General features: G+C 44.3%; 1 protein-coding gene across 5 annotated transcripts in view; it reads right to left on the bottom strand.

Annotated features, from left to right (window-relative positions):
- Positions 1–2,000: 2,000 nt before the first annotated feature.
- GTF2IRD1 (GTF2I repeat domain containing 1) overlaps positions 2,001–18,663 on the bottom strand; it is a 174,956-nt gene continuing 158,293 nt past the window's right edge. For 3 of the 5 annotated variants that reach the window (XM_024207724.3, XM_024207721.3, XM_024207723.2), the window contains 6 exons: positions 18,597–18,644; positions 13,612–13,689; positions 7,613–7,805; positions 4,514–4,551; positions 3,457–3,593; positions 2,001–2,221 (listed from right to left, as the gene is read on the bottom strand). In XM_024207724.3, the coding sequence (XP_024063492.2) occupies positions 2,153–2,221; positions 3,457–3,593; positions 4,514–4,551; positions 7,613–7,805; positions 13,612–13,689; positions 18,597–18,644 (563 nt within the window). In that variant the 3' untranslated portion in view covers positions 2,001–2,152. Of the gene's footprint in view, positions 2,222–2,420; positions 3,594–4,513; positions 4,552–7,612; positions 7,806–13,611; positions 13,690–18,596; positions 18,645–18,663 lie in introns of those variants that run through there. The other 2 variants (XM_024207722.3, XM_029912499.1) reach the window with 2 other exon arrangements.

Below are 18,663 nucleotides of genomic sequence, written 5' to 3'. Positions count from 1 at the left end.
CACAGCTGCTACTCTGAAACTTGTGGAGGAAGTTGTTTCTTGTTACAATTTGCATCTAACTCAGCAGTGACTGGAGGTCAAGGAAATCGATATAAAATCCCAAGAGCTTTCAAACAATTCAAGGTATGATCAAAAATGCTTCTGTGGGAAGTGAAAAGACCAATATTAAAGTAGAAAGATGTGAAGCCCTTACTACAAAAAGGTGGCTTAGGTCTTCCAAATATAGAAGCATATTACATTGTAAAAGGGTATTCACAACTGGCTTCTCTTCTTGGATCTAGTACCTTCCTTCCTTCTTAGATACACTTAGAAGCTCTAGAAATGCACCAGTGGAAAACGCTGGCAAACCCAATAGTGAAGTATAGCAAGGATGTCTGGGTATGAGCACCAACATTGAGCAATGGTTTTCCAAAATTAACCCATCTTTCTTCAGTCTGGAACTATACTAAACCAAACTGGGGGTTAGCTTCCTTTATTGGGAGGAATGGGGATGTGTCTGTGGGGGATTTATATCTGAAGGACCTGCCATCATTGTTGTCAAGTGGTTTTTAACTTGAGAAGCAATCAACAGCCGAGATTTCACAGAGCGTCAAGTTATCTGCATTCATGTTTAACTACAGCACTTAAAGTCATCTTCTTTCAGTATTACAGCTTGCCTCTTCCTCTTGGCTAATCTCAAAGCCATAAATAATGATTCTAGTCTATTCAGGTTATTATACGGTCCTCATTGCTGTATTATCTGAGCACCTGACCTACCTTGACTATCATATCCTACTTGGGCTTTTCAATCTCTTGCCTACATGTGAGTGCATGTTAAATAAGTGCTTTGATGAGACACATTGGTCAGCTATATTAGAGTGTACAACAATAATCTGCGAATGAGATTGCAGCGATTTAAAATGATTTGCTGGAGTTTATTGCCAACTGGACAATGACGTGTGCTGAAAGAATGGGAACGAAGGTAGTAATTTGACACGTTACTTGAAATGTCCTAATGGTAGAACTTTTTATTCAAAGGTTATAGAAATAGTCTAGTATCATGTGTCACTAGATGCGGCAGAACTATAGCTACCTACCTGAGTTTTCTTCAATCCATGAGACTCCAAAGCTTTTAAAAAATGGATTACAATCGCCTTGGTTAAGAAATTGATCCTTAGGAAATGAATAAGCTCTTATAGTTTTAAAAGACTGGTCAATTTATACAGCAGAAATGGCTTCATCTTATTTGTGAGCTGAGGGTGGAATTCACCCTTATTGTAGAGGGCCAGCACCAATCCTATGCACCTCTCAAATCCCAAAATTGGGCTTAAGTGGGATGTAAGTGATGCCTGGGCCACGTACAGGCTTTCTCCCCAGAGATGCATTTCATCCAGGATGATTAAATTGAGGAATTCCGTGAGCTCTCGGAAGAATTTCTCTCTGATTTAAGGGACAATAGCCACGTGCAAATGACAGGCACAGGAGACAACTGAGGAAGTGTTGTCGAGGTAGTAATCCAGGAACAGATGGTCATACAAAGTAAGACCCCCCTTAACCTGCCCTGGTGGGCTAAAGACTCCTTAAACTGGGCTTACATGTAATCTTCTACTCACCTTAAAGCCCCTGTAAGCTGCTAGAGTGATGTAAATGGGCCTGAGCATAAATGGGAATCCGGGCCCTGTTCTTTGTTTCTGTTAAGTGTTTATTCATCCATACTTCATGTTGTAATTTTGTGGCGATGTTTCAATATCAAGAAAAGGTTTTTTTGTTTTTTGTTTTTTTAAAAACTGTTGACTGAAGTCTGAAGACACCAGTGGCAAATGAAGCATGACAACCGTGTGTCAAAAATCAGGGGTTCAAACTCTAGACACTACCCATTTTATTTTGGAGGCAAGGTACGATGAGGTATGCAGCTGTCCATCAGAAGGTGCTCTTCTGTATTTATTTTTACCTACCATGGATTTCATCAATAATACAAATAATAAAATAAATACTGTTAAGAGCAAGGCAACACTTTTTATTTTTATTTAAAAAGGCCTTGATGGCAGGAATATAGTGTAAAAATCATTGGAAAAACTAAAAGGCATTGATACATATTAGAATATACACTTTTTACATAAATTACATTTATTTATTTATTCTGTCATTTGAGGTTCTGATTCAGTATTGAGGTCTAATAGTTAATAGGTCCTGGAATCTGGACATTTAGACCACCATAGTCTAACATGTACATGGGCCATTGCTGAAAGAGAGAGAGAAAGAAAAATGCTGTTAGGACAAAATACTCTGCAAAAACGTGCATTGATCAAGTTTCTGTCACGCTCACACACAGGGCAAGTCTTCCAATTTCCAAGTAAGATTTTCTTTTTAAATAAAATAAAACACCATAAAACCTACTCAAAATAACTTCTAAATATATTAATATTTTTGCTTTTTTTTTAAAATTATGCTTGAAATAATAATTGCTAATAAATAACTAAGGCTAGTTCCTTAGCTAGAATAGATCCATGAATCTCCACTGATGTCTGTTCTTGTTTTTACATCTTTGAGTTTCTACTTCAAGGAAATTTTAGCTTCACACCGCTCCCAAAATATTCACCTTTTCATACATATAAAAAACAAAACAAAGAGCCATCATACAACATAATGGCCAAAGCACATGGAAAGCTGGAGCACATTAACAGCGCTTCCCTGAGTTTGACAGGGCTGGTTTATGAAATAATGCATCTGGTTATGAGTTGGGGACTTTTTTAGATCTTTCAGATGTGTGTCTGGAACATGTGAAGTATCTTCACAGGCTGAGAACCCTGCACTCCGTGACATAACCCTTGCCACCGAGTGCTCCTTGCATGGTGCTGACGGGAGCAGAAGGGTGTGGGGCGCGTGCAAGGGAGAAAGGGGACTACATTGTAACTTGCTCCTCCCAGAGGCAGATCCTGGAAAGTGCTGCCTTCAAGTCTATTGGAGCCGAAAGGGCTGAGAGTGCTCTGCACCTTGCAGGATTGAGTCACCAACAATGCCAAAAGAAAGCTCCATGCGGTTGCGAGGCAGGTCAGGCATTGGAATGGCTGCTCTCTGTGGTGTGTTCGCCTCTCAGGGCAGGACACCAAGTCATTCCTGCCCTGGCCACCACTACCTTCCCCTCGGCAGCATCGGTATATCGTGGAGAAGGCTTCACTGATGGACACTGGCAGAGGCCAGCCCATGGCAGCCCTGCAGAGCATGCTGAACTGGTGCAGGGGAGATGCCGAGTGGCCTCTCTGCTCTGCTGATGAGCCAGCTCTTCCCAGAGGCAACAGAGGGACAGCGGATCAAAAGCGAGCGTTCCCCTTCTTTACGAGACTGGGTGTCGTCATTCTAAGTTAGGGGTTTATAGCATTTCTAGGGCCAGCGAAGGAAAGAGATGAAGGGTGGTAGGGGAAGAACCCTGAGCTAGACAGAGATGCAGTAACTTGGTTGACGTTTAGAAGGCTTTACCACAAGTGAGATCTGATTTGTTGACGATGTGGACTCCATATTGGAAGAGGAAGAAGAGGAAGAGGACGATGAGGATGATATCAAGTTCCCTTCAGAGATCCTCTTCCGCTTTCGTTTGGGAACACTGTTGTCCTTTTCTGAAGGGGAGGATGGGAAAGAAATGGGTTATCTGAATGGCTTTTTCTCTAGCTTAGGAATGGAAGCAAACACCACACCCAGTCCCTTTCAAGGCGTAGGGCATACTGGTTTCACACAAAAGACATCTCCAGAGGCTTTTCCCTTGCCTCCACCAGCCAGGAAAAAGAAAACACACCCTCTCCCTCTGCCCCCTGGGCCTAGCTTCCTCTTTCTTATATATCCTGCTCAGCCCTGTGATAGGCACGGACCTGTAACCCTTTCCAGGCTGCTGCTGCTTCACCTTGTCATGGTCAGACTTCAGTTCTCTATTCACAGGATACTTCTTAGGGCATTAGAGGTCATTTAGGTCACTGTGCCCCTCTGATCCATCGCCTTCCTGCTGAGAGATTGCCAACCTGGAAGCTAACGAGTGCCAGTCGCATTGGTGACTTTAGTGAAATGGAGCCGCGTCCAGTAGGACTTGGATTGAGAGCACGGACTCCTCTCAAGCACAGTACATGCTTTCATCTTTGCATAGTAAAAAACTACTAGGGCTCAGATTTTCAAAGCCATCTTGAGGGATTTATTCAGCAACAGCAATTAAAATTAATGAGAAGGGCATTCAAATCCCCTAGGCGACTGAAAATCTGAAGTCTAAAACTACAGCCCCTGTTTCCCTTTCATACACAGCCTCAGGAAAGCTGCTGAAGAGAAGCCAGACCTGCGAGTTTTCCTTCCTGGGTAAACCCCAGACTTTGTCTCAGGCCCCAGCTGGATGAGAAGATGGAGAGGATTAAGAAGACAAACATCAACCTAACTAGCCTGCTCTATTTTCTTTTAAACCCTGGAGTCTGGCCTCCTGTGTATTTTTGTGCCACAATCTGTATGTTTTGCTTTGCAGTTTGCTCCACTGGAAGGAGAGCTTTCGCATGGCGCTTACCTGTTTGTTTGGCCTCAGTGCAGATTTCAGCAAACGGTCTGTGTAAGAAACAAGGTGGAGATTAGTGATTGTGAACGGTTAGGGCACAGATGTTCTTTATCCCTTGCAGATCTAACCATCTCCTAGTGGGGTTTCCTCTGTCTCGTGTGTTTGGAGGCAGACCAGACCTTTGAGACTGTACTAGGGCACGGGACTGTCTCCTCTGGCAGCCGGCCCAGAATGCTCCCCATCTAGGGCGGAGCACACAGCAAACCGAGTCCTCTGCACACAGCGTTATTAGCCTTAGGAAAATGACCTGAAAATTGCTCATCTGGACATCTAAGCAATTCTTTGCTTTGCTCCTTGTTGGGCTCCGGGATCCCACAGCAACCCCTTGGGTACTTATCTTCCCAGTGGCCACCAGAGGGGATAAGGAGAAGAGGTCAAAGTTCAAGGCCAGAGAGTGTATTTCCTGGTCATGCTCCCTCCAGCCCTGCGCTGCAGCAGATGCCTGCGATTTTTGCAAGCAGGATCGGGATGAAGGAGCAGAGTCCACGAGAGAAGGCTGGCTCCCCAGGCAGTATTCCTGGGGCGTGCGCCCTCCTGGCATATGGGTAAGGTCCTGGCCAAGTGTGCTGAACAGACCCCAGACTTTGAATCCCGCCCCTTCCCCTTTGGAACAGCAGGTAGGAGAGGCGTCGGACTGCAAAACGCACTGTACAGGATGGCGCTCTTGGTACCAGCAGGACTTCAGACCCACTGCTAACAGTGCGTGGATACAGCTTGCAGCTGGCCAGGAGCCTCCAACAACGAACTGGCAGAAACCAGATCCTTCAGCAGCCTTTCCATGCAGCCACCGCCCACTCTCATGTATTCAGCCTCACGGGCATCAGGTCCCCCCACATAGCTCTAGGGTGGCACTAGGCTTCTCAGGGGAGATAAGCAGAACACAGTCCAACCTCCACCCCAGAGTCTTTCCCCACCCCACACAGGTACCAGCAGCTGCATCTCAGAGGACTCCTCTCTGAATAGGAGTTCCCCAACAGCGCCCTGAGCATCCGACACTCTGACAACAGCATCCCCCCAAGAAAGACTCTTCTCAGCCTCTGTGAAAAACACCAGGCAAAAAGGAAACATTTGGAAGCCCATTCTGATTCCTCCTTAGACAACTGGAGCTACAGGTTGCCACAGAAAAAACCCAGAAGGCCAACACAGACCAAAATACTCCTTAACTCAGACTCCCAGACTACCCAGGATCAATCCTCTTTGGATCATCCACCCACAAATCCAGCAACAAAAGAGAGGAGGAATAGATCATCTTTCCCACCCAGCTCCCCAAGGGAGGAGAACCTTCATGGGTGAAACCAGGGCAACCAGAAGAGGAGATGTAGACCAGTGGGGCTCAACCTATGGTATATTTAGCAGAGATTGTACATCAAACGGTTGATCAGAATAAGAATCCACTCTAACTACTCTGAGTAAAATTGCAACCTTGGCACACTGTTCTTTTGAGTTTTAGATATATGGTAGGGCTGCAAATCTGAGACTTGCCGAGACAATACCAACTGATTCTAAATGGACCAGCCCAAAGCATTTTCAGTGCTTCGGACAATCTTTAGCTACGAGGACACGAACAAAATATAACCCCCATCTTCTTTCTGTGATCCAAGACCTCTTGATGCCAACTGGCAGGAGCACAGGGATCCCCTGGGTTCACCCAAAGGGGTCACATAACATCTCTCATGAAATCCTGAGTTACATTGGTCATCATAATCATTGAGAGATGTATGTATGGGAAATATGTGAGCAGTTAGATACAGTATATAGTAAAAATTAGGTTCTGTAGGTTTGTGAGTTAAGGTAGGTCACCAAAGGATGGTCCACATACTCCAGGCAAGCAGGGGGGAAAGATGTGTATCTCACATACACATGTGGCTGGTCATATGCAAATTGAGTATTGTATGGTTCATAATGGATGTCCATTTACCATCTGGGCAAAATGCTAATCAATAGGTAGAGGGGACTGGAGACAAAAACAAAACCAGCAGGATTTATCTTGTTCTAGAGTAAGACAATGAGCTTTTGAAACTCTATCTGGGGTGCAGCTGAACCCCAGGAATTCCTTCAGTCTGTCCGGATAACCCGCCAGCAGGCTTGGTCTTCTGAGATGGGATCTCAGCCAGACTGGTTGAAAACACTGGGGAAAAGACGTGAGGCAAGCTGTCTTCTAAGAGACAGTGGAATGCCTTGATAGGTAAGTCAAGACTCTAGAAAGCAGGTTATGATTTTGTTTTATATGTAACCACTTGTTTCCAATAGTCTCACTCTCTATCATTTGTATCTCTGTTCTTTACTCATCGACTTATTCTGGTTATCACTTTCTGTATAACTAAGCACTGTGTGTTAAGTAGAGGGTGATCCTGAGAAGCTGGTGTGTGCTCTTCCTTTGGGAGTAGCGAATCAGAGTTCTGTGAGAGTTCAGGGGAATGGGGTTGAACACTCCAGAGGGATGCTCAGAGGATTCAGGGGTTGGCGTGTGCCTATTGCTAACCAGAGAGGGCGAGGCCTGTGCTGCCAGAGGCTGGTAGTTTCAGGGAGCTGACCCCAGGCAGGCTCACACTAAGGGCAAGTGGTGGCGAGAGGCCTCACAACCCTGACTACCCCTCGGAAGCGTCCCTCTAGCTCAGTGCAGAGGGGCCATATCACCCTAACAAAGCTTTTCGTTAACAGTGTTCTTTATACATTACAATGTGATCAACTGCCTAATGAAAACATCAGTGGTCTGTTCATTGGGCCAGATCATCATGTTAATTGGTATCGCTCCCCTGAAATTTAGCCAGTTGTTTGCTAGAGACGAGGACACGCTGCCTTATGTTGTTTCCTAAGAATATGAATTGGACCCCAACCATTCCATAGCCTGGCAGGATTCCTCACGTAGCTGAGAGAACGAACAGTCTTACAAATGTAAACCAGAAGATACTATGGACCAGATCCTCAGCCAGTGTAAACTGTTGCAGCTCCATTGCAACCCATGGAACTATGCCAATTTACACCAGATGGGGATTCTGGACTTACATGTTTAGAAAAGACCCCGGAAGTACAGGAGCTATTGAGACTTACTGGAGCTGGTTTATAATCACCATCCGGATGTGCTCTCGTGCTTTCAGGATCTTCTCCAGCCGGTGGATGTCATAGGTGTTGGGGTTTCTAAAAGGGATATCATCTGGCAGACCAGTAACTTCAACAGCATCAGGACTATCCCTGATCAATTTGTATGGCACCAAGACTGGCCGGTTCAATCCCAAAGCCTCTCCTGCAACAGCAGAATAGAGGCCAATGTGACAAGCGAACATTAAGTGGAGGCCTTTGAACCCTGAGGGAGTATTTCAAAAGCAAAAATTATGGATTCTCACTGTACTCAATGCAATTTTCCTAGACATTTCATATTTTGCTTAATAAACTGTTTTCAAAGTGTAAATACCAAACCACTTACTGAAGAGAATGGATTTGCTATTCAAGGAAGGAAAAGACATCCCCTGGGGGAATTCTGAAAGCTTTCCAATGTCTAGGATTGGTAGAATTCGATTTTTATTTTTCATAATTTGATGGATAATAGAAATGTTTGTTTTTAAGCGTTTTAAAGATTTTTATTGATTTAGATGTTCAGCTGTTTGAAGTTATGGTGGGTATCAGACAACAAATCTTTAATGACAGTAAATACTGAGATCCAAAAGGTTAAAGCTTTATAACCATTAAAACACCAATTGTCAATATCACATGTCAAAATATACAAAATAAATATCCTTCAATCAAACTCAAATAAGTTCTCAAGCAGCCTTTTTCTTACTTTGCTTATCTGTACCTTTTGATTATTATTGATGGAAATATTTTTTCTTCTGTGTGTAATGAAATCAACATTTACTGATAAAAATCAAATCTTTGCAAGCGTACCGATGTCTCAGCTTCTTCCCTAGAAGTCAGGAATTCACACAAGGAAAATACACCCAGGGCTTTTTTTTAGGGCTCACTGACCAAACCAATCAGTTGCAGGTTTAAGAGTCAGAGGCACATTATAATGGTAGTGCCTAGAGGTTTGGAAGTCAAGAAGATTGGCTTCACTATGGGATTTCAACATTACTGGGGTATTGCTTTAAATGACCTCCTGGAGAAGTCATACTTCTGAATATCTGCACTCAAACTTCTTGCAAGGAGAGAAAAAGAACATTTATTGGCTCTATCAGATTAAGTTACAACCCCTCTTTTCTTTTCACGAACCCAGCCTTAGTAAGGGATACTAATTCCTTACAAGATGATGAAATTGCTTCATGTCTGTCTGTCCTATTTATTGTCAGTTTCCATGGTCCCTGTTAAGCAATCTTGCTAATAGGCACAGTTGGGGCTATTATGAAATACATGTAATAAAGCATTTACATACACATCCCATATCTGTATCTGTAGGTATCATCTAAATACTCACGGTCATAACATAACCTGATGCACCAGGGATGCCCACACCCTCAAAGAATGTGGGTAAGGTGTTCTGGTCCTGATCAAGTTATGTGAAAAGTGACAGCCCACAGTTGCAATATATGCCACCTCATCAGCATTTACTGATAATCCCTCTTATACCTTGTCCATCTCCAGAGACACGAAGAGGTCAGAGGGGAGCACTGGGTGTTAAAAACCCCAAGGCTATACTTTGACGATGCAAGCACTGCAGGTTAAAGTTTTGTTTTCTTTTCATGAAGATCATCTTTACCAACTGTTCCAAGTCCCACCGGACATTTGCTGTTGGGTACGGCCTGTTCAGGGAATGCACTAGCTCCTGTATCAAAGGGACTCAGTTACACCGGCTCAGACCCAACGTCCATCCAGTAGGGAGTTTTGTCCCGGATGCGTCAGAGGAAGATGTAAAACACCAGAGTGGACAGCTATGGAATAATCTGGTAATCTGGGGCTATGCACCGTTTTGTGGCTGGAACTGGATAATACAAACCAAAACTGGAATTTGGACTCTCTGGCCCTGATTCTGATCCCACATACAACAGTGGTACACCCGCATATTCCCACTGACTCTTGTGGAGTTACTCCTGGATCTACACTTTATTCGGCGGAGCGGAGTCAAGCCCTCTGTTTCTCAATCTAACTCATGCAATAAGCTTATTACACAAATGGACGAGGAGCAATAACGATACAGCATAGGTTCTGGAAATTGGGATGCTACTGCACCCCCTGGCTTGAAGTGGTTTCCCTTATATACAGGGTTGATTGTTTGGTTCAATGGCTCTTAGCACCCCCACTATAAAAATTGTTCCAGCGCCCCGACTATACAGTGAAACAATAGTTATGCGACACCCGAGCATGCTCCCAATACTTCTGTTAGTCTTAAAGGTGCCACAGGACCCTCTGTTGCTTTTTACAGATTCAGACTAACACGGCTACCCCTCTGATAAGTGGAACAATACTTATTCAGCAAACAAGTGTTAGTTTTACATCTGGAACTTATCCAGCAACAGACAGACTGTGTGTGCAAGAGAGAGAGGGAGGGAGTGGAATGGGGGATCACCCACAGCCATTGCAATGAGAGAAGAGTCCCCTTTGCATTCTCTTTTTCATAGGCAGCTGGAGCATTTGTAACAGAAACCTCTATGCTCCCTCTCCCTCCCATGACTCAGTAAGGATCACTTTTCCCCCACCCCCACCCTTCTATGCAGCTGTTGTTCAATAGCTGGCTCTTCCTGCTGGAAACCAACAGACTGACTCAGTAACCTAATATTTCCCTCTACATGGAACATCTGCCACAGGTTCTTTATTCCTTGCCTGGATTAGAACAGCTTCTGAGCTTGACACTGAGCAGTTTGCAGAGTGGCAGATGAAGCACTCTGCCTTCATACCATTGGCCAAGCTACAATTCCGCATCCGGCGAACGACCTATACAACTGGGTCACTTGGGTGCGTAACCATTACGTTCAGGAACCCGACACCTAAAGCAGACGCGGTCATTAGCTCTGCTGGCTGAGTCCATCTGTGGATCCTGCAGAGTGATAGCTACCGCGGAGCACGGCACAAGGCAATGTGGCTTTTCCAAACTGCTTTGTGCCCACATCGGTTACACAGCAATACTTGTTGTTTCATGCAAAAGGACTAAATATAACAAGATTAAAGTATTATAATTACTTCTAATAACCACATCCTGGACTGAATACATATTGAGGCTAACGGACAAAGGGGAACCAATTATCAGAAGTTTCTAAGAGGTTCAGGATCACGAGCCCCACTGAAAGTCAAGTCACTTCTACATATTTACAGAAGATAAACAGTCTGAAAGCCAAGGAACGTGTTAGTAATAACCATGGCATTAACCAGGATACAAAGGGGGATAAGGGGTGTGGGGGGAGTATTTTGTTAAGTCCAAGAAAACAAGTCATCTAGTACAGTGGAGGTGCTAGAGGGAACGTTTGGACCCAGCCAAACTCAGGCGGAGGTTTATGTGGTGCTATATTTAAGTTGGCCATAAAGGCAATCACCAGGTAGGAGGGGAGTCATGGAAACTAGGATGTGTGGCCTAGATCCTCAGAGGTATTTAGGTTCCTGAATTTAGGAACCTAAATACCTTTGAGGCCTGAGCACATGTGCTCTGTTGAGGACAGGGGCATGACCTTAGCCCATTCCTATGGCGTTAATCATAAACTGTACTGTCAGTTTGTCACATTGTGATGACCAAGGAATCTGTCTGCGTGCAATTTATGGATTCTACGTGATGCTATGAACTCTCTCTGTATGTACCTATGTCAAACTACAAACTCCATTTGGACTGTAAGCTGTGTGCCTTCTGTGCCATCTCTAACTTCAAGGGTGGTGACAGGGGGCTAACAATGCAGGGTCGTTAAACCTTGATAATGTCCTATTCAAATGGAAGCACTCTTGGACAAAGAGCTGACTACCACCCAGGGCAAACCAGTTTTTCAAGTCTTGGCTCCAGAAGGGTAGTGATTAAGCAACAGATCCCCTGAGGGGGGGGATGAGGGGTTGCGGCTGACCAGAGGGTCACATGGAAAAGGAGACAGGAAGTTATAAAAGGAGCAGGCCTGCTAAGTTGGAGGCAGCACCTTTCTTTCACTGACCAGAATAGGAAAAGAAGCATAGGGTAGAGGAGTGTAGTCCAGGAGAGGGGACGGACCAAATCCCAAAGAACACTGAAGAGTGGTGAGGAAACTCAGGCATGGAATTACAGGATTTAGATCTGTATCTCTCTTGGAACAGTGATTGTTTTTTTTAAGTAAGCCCTTTGCCAAGCCCGTGCCTGTTTGCTTCAACTATTGAGACAGGTTTCAGAGTGGTAGCCGTGTTAGTCTGTATCAGCAAAAACAAAGTGGGTTTTAGCCCATGAAAGTTTATGCCCAAATAAATTTGTTAGTCTCTAAGGTGCCACAAGGACTCCTCGTTTTTTCAATTATTGTGTGTCCCTGGAGGGATAAACAATCAACCAGAATGCTCACAAGAGTGGAGATCTGGGGGTCAGCGCTTGTCCTGGGGGGTCACAACTAGCTCACAGGGTCCCTCTTCCAGAAGGGATATCAGAGAGTCTGTCCCTAGGGAGCATACCAGAGAGGCGGGAACCAGAGTTTGTGTCTGAAGCTTATCCAGGGACAAAGGGGTGCTCAAAAACATATTGGCCCAAACACAGCAGCCTGGTAAGTGCCCACCAGGGGGAGCATGATCAGGGCTGTGACACACGTCCTACTGAAATTTTAAATGAAACAATCCAACTACATGGGCTGTTCGACTGCTGCGAGACATTGTTCTATCAAACTTGAAGGCCCTTTTGGCCCCCTCGTATGGATCTGCAGATTTCTTCTCTCAACATCTGGACTGAATTTTTGTTTACACTGAACGTCAAAACCAAATGGGAAGGGAGGAGCCGGGGTATTCCCCATGTAAACCCAAACACTGCATAGTTCTGGCTTTCCTGGTCTGTAGGGCAGGAACGAGAACATCAAAAGAGGGAAATGTGTTTCGGGCGATTAGCCCTTGCCCTTTCTACTGCTTGGCACTCTCACTTTCTTGGCATTACTGCTGTTATTTTTGTTTCTCTCTCCGGGGAGAGGGGGTGGAAGGGAGGCGGGGATGTTCTGCTCCAGAGCAGGAGGTTGAAGCAGCATTTTTGTTGCTGGCAAATAGGCTCCTGGACTGAGCATTTTCAAGCTATCAGAGCAGGCAGGTTATAGCAGACAGCCAGAGTAGATCTGTTTGCTTCATCACAGCATGGGAGTTGAGAAATCACCATAGTGCGATTCGGTAAATCCCTGCCCTCGATGAGCTAAGAGTTGACACTCAATACAGCGTACAGGGCCTTGCATGATGTTTGAGAAATAACTGTAGAGTGGTTATGCAAATCAGACACCCAGCACCACGGGGGGGGGGAGGGGGAATAGCTATTCACAGTTATGCGCCAGTAACTGTACTACATCCCTGCTCTGAGACAATTACACTGCTGAATGTTGTACAGAAAGCTGCAGGGTTTGGGTTTTTTTTTATTTCTACTGCATGTTTGCAAGGGATTGAGGTGGAAGTACATGGATTATGGGACACACACAGCCTGCAAACCGTATTTTCAAATACCACCTTCCTTCAGCTCCCTGGCCTACTTCTCTGCCACTGTTCCACGCGCGTTTTCCCAAAACGTGCCTTGTGTCTGGAGTTTTGGCACATTGTGATTGAGCCTTGCTGTGCAGCAAAGTCCGGCAGAGGTGGGGTGCATGGCATGCTCCCAGGAGTTAGGAGGCAGGTGCATTTGCTGAGCACACCACTGTTTATTCCAGATTGTCACGTCTTAAAAATGCATCAGCGGCTGATGCAAGACTAAAGAAGTTCTATTGCCTGGACGTGTTTCCTCCCCCCCTTAAAGACCGAGATGTAGACAAGAAGGTCCCAGTCCCAGCTGTCAGTCACTGGTGAGATGAGGAATGTCTCTAGAGATGAGCTGAAACATGGGGCAGTGGGAAGAAACCTGTGCCCCAGCAAGCTGCCATGTGCTCGGTCCTTAAATAGAGCACTTCAGCCTAATTAATTTTAAACTCTAGCTGCTCTCAGTAAGAAACTGCAAAGAGGCAACTCACCGTATTTTTCATTGAAAAGCTCTTTCACTTGCTCTCGGAGAATCACCTTTTCTCCAAGCCTGTTTGCATCGTCCTCATCTGCAAAGAGAACATACAGGGATCAAGTAGCCCACTTAGTTCCCCCCGCCAGCATAATCGATAACAAAGAAAGGACCAGAGAACATGCAATTTCACTGCCATACAGCTGCTACATCCAAGACGTAACAGATTTCAAACTGCACTGTTCCTTGCCTTGCACCTTGTGTTCTCTTTCATACCTGTGCGGAGTGGGTGTAAAACGCTGTCAAATCTGCATTTGACACGCACTTACACGAACAATAGCGTTTCACGTCCACTTTGCAAGGTTGTAAATGACAACACAGTAAGCAAAGCAATGGAGATGCAGGCCCTTAGAGTCCCAAGTACTCCCACAAGGGATATAAAAGAGTGAGCGCCCACTTTGATAACCAGGCTCCTAAGTACAGGGTTGTTTTATAAATACATCATATGATCAGCCTGGCCTTTCTAGCCTTTTTCAATTATCCTCAGCATGCCAAACTTCATTTTTCTTTATTCTTTCATTTTATTGACACAGTCACTTATTTAGACTTTTTGCTGCTATTCAGCATCCTTAGGGAGGTTCAGAGAAACACAAGTGAATCCAGAATGTGATCTCTGCAATGCTTTCCCAGCCCTGAGACTTACAGGTCCTGGTGATAAATCAGCGGTCTTTTCCATTCCTCTCTATATTTCAAACAAACAGTAAATAGTTTCACACAAACACACTCTCTCTCTCCCTCTCCCCCGCCCCCAAAATCAGAAGATAGTTCTTGCATTTATAAAACCCAGATGATCAATGAACTGGGCTGGGTATCTTTTAAGATATTACATTGTCATTTACTTCAGCTGCATACTTGCTGGCTACCTAGTGGAAAGCATAGTCCAGTATTCCTAATAGAGAGTCATCCTCTTGAAATTAACTTCTCTATCTGTCCACAGTTAAATTACTCCTGGAAGACATTTGCTGTCTCGACAAGTGCAGAATTTGAGGGGAGGACGGCTGGGGCTCACAAGGCTAGATGAACGTGGATCAGTGGCACATACATTTCCACACACACAAAGCCTGCTGATGTATGAACCATCCTTTCTGTTTCTAACACGGTTAACAGTTCAGGGTAGGATACGGTGATCTGGGCATGTGATAGAGCCAAGTGGTCCAGGGAGCTGAAGTAGGAAGGGGGGTTATTTCAAAAATAGTAATAGAGACACTGTGTTAGCACAGGAGTGGCCAAAGGGCCATCTTCATATCCCCTCTCCCCAAGAGTCCTGTTGTTCTGTCTGAGGTAAGATTTAATACATGTTTTAGCCTCATTACTGGATTGTAAAATATGTTTTTTGTTATGGTACTTTACATAAGGCTGTGTTTGTCTCGGGTTGATAACAAGTTGGGACAGGGGCTTTCAGTGATATCCAAAGAGAAACAGTACACTTGCAAACAGGACTAGAATACATTCTGGGCTGACCCCGAGGTCTAGGAGCAGCCCAACGGCCGGCTGTTACAAAGAGTGGTCAGAGTTTGCTCAACCCTTCATTTCCCTGGCCCGCAGAAATGGCGTTTTCAGGGTCCGGGAATGAAGCTCCTTTGAAGTACTCCTCTCAAGCAGCCCTTTCCGGCTAATCCAGCTGAATGTGGGGCTGCAGGGAAGGGAACAATATCAGAAGACCCCGTTCCCTGTTAATCTCCCTCCAATAATATCTTTGTTAAACAGACAGATTCTTCCTAGTTATCCATTAAGATTGGGAATTGGCCTTAATATTTAAGCGAGGAGAGTCAGCTTCCAGTTAGTGTCTGAAAGATTGAATACTCTGGTAGGAAAAGAAATACAGTATTGAAAGGAAAGCATATTGTGTCCTGCACATGTTCATATTCATCTGACTACACAGCCGTGGTGCACAGATATTGACAGTTTATTTGATCACTGCTGTTTGTTTAACTTTAGCAGCAATATGCTCGCAGCCTCACTTCAGGAAAGCATTTCAGCACATGTTGAAGTGCTTTGTTGAATCAGGGCCTGAGTTGCTTTAGCATCATCTTCAGAGCCCTGGGTTTTGTTCTTGTAGAACTATTGTCCAGTGTGCTTGGCTTTCTCAGTTTGTTTGCCAACCACCTCAGAGTTGGTGTCTTCAATACTGTCAATACCAGACATTCAAAAATCCTGAGTTAGGCCCCCAAAGTCATGAGATTCGCTTAACAACCGTGAGATTGTATTTTTTTGGTTCTTTTTCTTTGTCTTCGGTTTCTGCACCTTTAGGATGCACTTCACTCAGGTCACATTTCCAAGGTTTTCTCTAAAACCAGGAGGGTTAGAAACGTACTTTTTAAATGAAAGCTGAGATTCTCATGCCTCCAGGAGTTGGGGCTTTAAGTAAAACAGAAAATAGCGTGAGATTCGCAACAGAATCTCAAGAGTTAGCAATATGGCATCCTCATTCCTGACTACCTCATGCGCGTAACCTGAAGCCTCAGGGCACAGCCTCATAAAAGCTTCTCCTCTGAGCTGCTGAGATTGGAAGACAATAGCTTTGTATGCCAGACACTGAACTCAGAAAGCAGGAGTTTGTTTTAAAAGAAGCCTGAGGACAAGCAGCAGCTCGTATTCAGGGACTACAATGAAGAAGCTTGAAAGGAACATGCCAAAAATTGGCCACAAGGAACTGATTTCAAGAAAGAAAATAAGAATTTCTCTTTTGCTCTCCAATTACAGTAGGCATGTGTTTCAGCCAGGGCTGTAGTAGGCTCATCAACGGTAACACCTGCACATCCCTTTCTACTCCCTCTGTGACTTTCCTGTTATTTATGCTGTTTCCTGGGCATACGGATGTATAGATGGTAGCAGACAAAGAAAGAAATATCAAAACCAAGTGGTTTTTTGTTGTCTAACTTTACAGCATTTTGATTTCTCTGGGATTTAAAATGCTGAAGCTTTTGCCCTTTCGCTAATCCTCCAAGTGACTATCAAAGGAAAAAGATCTGAACTTGTTGTCTATCCTGGGACTGCTTTGGTGATGGTGTGAGGCTCCTAAGTTGGTACCAGGTGACTCAAACTAGACTACCACAAGTGGGGGAAATTCAAACTGAGCATGCACAACAGAGAAGCCAGAGAGGAAGTACAGAAGAATGCAGGGCTTTCACTAAACTGTGCTTTCTTCTCGTAAAGTTTCTTTTTACAACATAGAGTCACCAGTACTGGTGACTGGGCTTCGAAGCAATCACTATTTCTCATTCAGGTCTGCAGACGGCTCTAACCGGACATTTTTCAGGGCACAATGTTCATTCTCTAGGTGTAACTGGGCAGGAGAGAACTTGATTTGGCTTTTTATGTATTTGATATTGTAATACACCTCTACCCCGATAGAACGCTGTCCTCAGGAGCCAAAAAATCTTACCGCGTTATATCGAACTTGCTTTGATCCGCCGGAGCACGCAACCCTGGAGAACTGCTTTACCGCGTTATATCCGAATTCGTGTTATATCGGGGTAGAGGTGTATAATTGACTCAAGAAAACCACTAGCATTACACTCTGATGTACCGATCCTGTACAGCAAAGCATTGTTATACAAACCTTCATGGCACAGCGCTGTACTATCGTTTTTAACAGACTTTTTAAAAATAAAACAAATAAAGATGGCCAAAATATTTCATTCCTCGAGTGGGTGCCTAAGGCTAGGATTCCAAATCTACAGGCAGGCACTGAAATAAAACGGTTATCCAGCTTCATGATGCTTTGTTGATTTGGCCCATGTGCAGACATGGAGAGTCTAATTTTAGTTTTAGTTTAGCCGACTGGATAGAGTAGCTCAGGGGAGGGTAATGTAATATGTGAGGGAGCCTTTCACCTCCACTTGACTTGAATTCAACCCAGGTCAGCAGTGAGTACCACCGAATGGTTGTTTGGTGCCCTACATAAAGTGAGTTGATCGGTTCAGGTCCAGTTCCTGGTGCGCAAATGTCTGTGTTATTTACAAATGAACACCCCCACAAGGAGTATCCTGCTTGGTGGGCTCAGCAGAGGACTGAATTGGGCAGGGAGAATGAACTTCCTCTCACACACCTATGGCTGGGTCCCTTCTGGTCGGGGCGGAGGGAGAAGCTTGCCCTGCTGCTTTTTATCTGTCTGTGGAGAAATAGGACTTTCTGTGAAGTGGTGTTAATTTAGCACCTTATACCTGCACTAAATACACCCAAAAAAGGAAGGGAAAAAAGTCTAGAACACAAAGAATACCTATGTGAACTGAGTCAATTATCAACACAATACCACCAGGGTAAGTGGAATCTGCTGGCAAACTTCATTAGGCCCAAATTAACAAACCAATGGTACTTAAAAGGCTCTACATATGTTTCCTGAGTGTAATTATAAATATGTCGGAGCATGTAATTAACATGTAGATGTGTGGGGCCAGATTCCCACTTGGGAAATAAATGTAGCTGCACTGATGCCCATTGAGAAATGCCTTACTGTATAATACACAAAAATTATGCAAGTTCTTGTTTATGTTAGTCCATTATCACATACATTAAGTCAATGGAGCTATGCCAATTTATACCAGCTGAGGATATGGCCTAGCATATGCAATAATTTATTTAAGTAAATAAGTACCAGCATAATTTGTGTGAACTGCACAATAAGACTTCTCAATAATTAATCACTTGGATGACATCAATGAGCTAAGCATAGATAAGCCAGGTCAGTTTGCTTAGAGCAGAACCGGCATTGATACCTAGAAACTACAATAATTGGTGCTTGGAAATGCATATCATAATTACAAAATATTTGTTAAATGTATCTTGTATTCATTCAGCTCTTGGTACCATGGGGGAAACAGTGCAAGGGAGGGGAAAAACACCTGCAACTTTGGGGTGTTTTCACAGTTTCGATCCCTTATTAACAACACAAATACATTTCTTGTCTGCTACCATCTACAATACATCAACTGAGCTACGTACCATTCAAAGCAGCGTAAGCTTTTTCCAGTGATGTTATCCGTCTAGGGGCTATAGCACAAGTTAAAAG

This window comes from Terrapene carolina, unplaced genomic scaffold, assembly GCF_002925995.2.
Source record: "Terrapene carolina triunguis isolate 2854851 unplaced genomic scaffold, T_m_triunguis-2.0 Scaffold231, whole genome shotgun sequence".
NCBI lineage: Eukaryota > Metazoa > Chordata > Testudines > Emydidae > Terrapene > Terrapene triunguis.
Note: the sequence above shows the minus strand (reverse complement) of the source record. Positions and strands in the feature narration are given on the sequence as shown.